The sequence below is a fragment of the Penaeus chinensis genome, chromosome 32 (assembly GCF_019202785.1).
Source record: "Penaeus chinensis breed Huanghai No. 1 chromosome 32, ASM1920278v2, whole genome shotgun sequence".
Taxonomy (NCBI): domain Eukaryota; kingdom Metazoa; phylum Arthropoda; class Malacostraca; order Decapoda; family Penaeidae; genus Penaeus; species Penaeus chinensis.
The window spans coordinates 7920279-7923617 of record NC_061850.1 but is presented as its reverse complement, the minus strand read 5'-3'; the positions used below and the strand labels follow the sequence as shown (position 1 = coordinate 7923617).

At 45.1% G+C, this 3339-nt stretch overlaps 1 protein-coding gene across 1 annotated transcript in view; it reads left to right on the top strand.

Moving 5' to 3' along the window:
• Window positions 1–3123, top strand: part of LOC125042419 — a 4299-nt gene extending 1176 nt beyond the window's left edge. The window contains exon 1 of the mRNA XM_047638051.1: window positions 1–3123. This exon is cut by the window's left edge and continues 1176 nt beyond it. Coding sequence (XP_047494007.1) covers window positions 1–3123 — 3123 coding nt within the window.
• Window positions 3124–3339: the final 216 nt, after the last annotated feature.

Below are 3339 nucleotides of genomic sequence, written 5' to 3'. Positions count from 1 at the left end.
GTATTTAAGTATCCAGAGGCTTTTATATATGTCGATACTCCGTTCTTTTCTGGTAATTCGTTAGCTGCTTGTCTGCCAGATCCTATATATGAGTTGGTGATCGGGACGATTGAGGGATCGACTGATGGTGGAATGAGTGTGCAGGTGAGTGCGGTGACGACAAGGTTGCAGAAGAAAGAGGAAGAAAAGCGTGTTCGAGGTCAGTCAAAACTTAAAGTAAAAGACGTTTTAAAAAATCTTAAAAACAAAGATGTAGGTAAGTTGCAAAGGGAAGATAAAACTCTTGATAAAATTCGCGAGTATGCCGAGTCAAAAAGAGTATTCAGTGGTAAGTCCGAGGGTGAAACGCACAGCTTCGTGGTGAAGCGCGGCGCGTTATACCGGCGCGTTCAAAGGACACAGCAGGTGACTGAGCAGTTACTGGTGCCTGAGTCTTTTCGGGACGCGGTGATCGGGCTGGCCCACGATTCCCTCATGGGAGGGCATCTCGGGATAAAAAAGACCACAGCGCGGATTCAAAGTAACTTTTTCTGGCCGGGGATGGGTGTAGAAATAGCACGATATTGCAGGTCCTGTGATGTATGTCAACGCACGGTCGACAAGGGGCGTGTCAGCCGAGTCAAAATGGGAAGAGTGCCGCTTATCCAGGAGCCTTTTCAACGAGTCGCCGTGGATATAGTAGGTCCGATAGAGCCTCGGGCGAATGATGGATCGCGGTATATGCTTACGATTGTTGATTACGCGACGCGTTACCCGGAAGCGATCGCTTTGAAAAATATTGACACGTGCACCGTTGCAGAAGCGTTACTCTCGGTTTTCAGTCGCGTTGGGATCCCGAAAGAAGTTATGTCAGACAGGGGTAGCCAGTTTACATCAGAGATGATGAGGGAATTTAATCGTTTGCTGTCTATAAGGAGTTTAACAACCACACCGTACCATGCGATGAGTAATGGTCTGGTTGAAAGGTTCAATGGCGTTTTAAAAAAGATGCTGAAGCGTATGTGTCAAGAGCAACCGAAAATGTGGCCGCGATTTATTGATCCGCTTCTATTTTCGTATCGCGAAGTTCCGCAAGCAAGCACGAAGTTTTCACCGTTTGAACTTGTCTACGGTCATTCAGTGCGCGGGCCACTCGCCTTGTTGCGCGAACTGTGGGAGGGCGATCGAGAGGCAATTGAGGACGACACGCGGACCACATACGAGTACGTGATTAATTTAAGGGAGAGGTTGCAAGAGACGTGTAAATTAGCGCAGGAGGAATTGGAAAAAGCTGGAGACAGTTACCAGTATTATTATGATAAGCGTGCGCGCGAGAGGGAGGTTAATGTCGGAGATAAAGTGATACTCCTACTTCCCACTAGTCATAATAAACTCCTTTTGCAGTGGCAAGGACCATTCAAGGTCATTAAGAAGGCCAACAGATATAACTACGTGCTAGATGTAAACGGTACAGAGCGTAAGTACCATATAAATATGATCAAGCGCTATCATGAGCGGTTCGTCAAAGTAGGCGACAGTAAACATAATAAAGATGTGGAACGCAGTGATGCAACATGCGATGTTGAAGTAATGCGTGACGTGATCAGCGGTAAGAGTAACGTTGATGAGAATAGTGAACAAGAGAATGGAGATGATTCAGTCCTTGCTTGCGTGGCAGTAGTTTGCGAAGACCACGACGAGGGTGGCGAAGTAATTACCGTCCCAAGTTATGTACAGGAGGAAGACGTGAGTAACGTAAGAGTAAATGAGGAATTGAGCGCGGACCAGAAACGCGATGTGGCGAACGTATTGTCGGAGTTTAGCGCGGTATTCACGGATGTCCCGGGAAGAACAGATGTCATTGAGCACACGGTTAATCTAACTAGTGATAGGCCAGTAAATACTAAACAATATCCTATTCCTTATGCGTTGCAACAGAATATCGCAGATGAAGTAGATCGGATGCTCGAGTTAGATGTGATAGAGCCTTCAACCTCGCCTTACTCGAACCCGCTAATCGCTGTGAAGAAAAAGGACGGGAGTGATCGCGTTTGTTTAGACAGTCGCAAGATAAATAAGTTGACGGTATTTGACTCTGAGCCCATGCCAGATCAGGACTTGATAATGACTCGTATTAGCGGCAGTCGTTATTTCACAAAGATTGATCTTTCCCGCGGGTATTGGCAAATCCCCATAGATGAACAAAGTAAGCCAATCACGGCATTCCAAACGAACAAAGGGTTGATGCACTTTAAAGTTGTACCTTTTGGACTAATTAATGCAAGTGCTACGTTCAACCGTATGATGCGGAAATTGTTCAACGATACCGCTAACGTAGAGATGTTCGTCGATGATTTGTTAGTTCACACGAAAGGATGGAAGGAACACATTAAAACGTTGATAAAGGTTCTTAACATTCTGGCAAATGCATCGCTCACCGCTCGCCCGTCGAAAACGGAGATTGGGTATTTTACCATAGAGTACCTGGGAAGCGATGTGGGGGGCGGGATGACGCAAACAACCGCGGATAAGGTAAACAAGATAATGGATATGGCCGTTCCGAAAACTAAAAGGCAAATCAGATCTTTTCTTGGTCTAACAGGGTACTACCGACATTATATACCCGATTATGCCACAATTGCCGCGCCTCTTTATGAACTAATTAAAAAATCTCAGCCTAATAACGTAAGGTGGGAAATTTGTCACGAAGATGCGTTTAACAAGCTAAAAGAAGCATTAAGCACTCGTCCTATTCTTAAACTCCCCGACATGTCTAAAGACTTCGTGTTGCAAGTTGATGCTTCAGAGGTAGGATTAGGTGCGGTGCTTTTGCAGTATAAGGATGGGCAGCGTTGGCCAGTACTCTACGCGAGTAAGAAATTAAAGGGAGCCGAGCGAAATTATTCGGTAATCGAGAAGGAGTGTTTAGCGGTAGTGTGGGCCGTAAGTAAATTTTATCAATATTTGTACGGTAAAGCTTTTGTGATAGAATCGGACCATCAGCCTCTAAAATATCTTAATTCGGCAAATCATTTAAATGGAAGGTTGATGCGATGGTCTATGTATATGCAACAATTCAACTACACCGTAAAGAACATTGCGGGTCGCGAGAACGTAGGTGCAGATTGTTTGAGTAGACTTTAAGGTGGCGGTAAACTTTAAGAAGCGTAAATCTGTGCTTATGTTTAGTAATCTAAAGAAATTAACAATTTCTTAAATTATCAGGGGGGTATTTGTCAGGCACACAACCACAGCTTTAAGCTTGGACGACCTGCCTGTGGTTGTTTGGATGTGTGCGTATGTGTGTAGGTGGTGTGAAAAGCGCGGGTGAAAGGTAACGAGGTGCGTGGAAGGGAATAG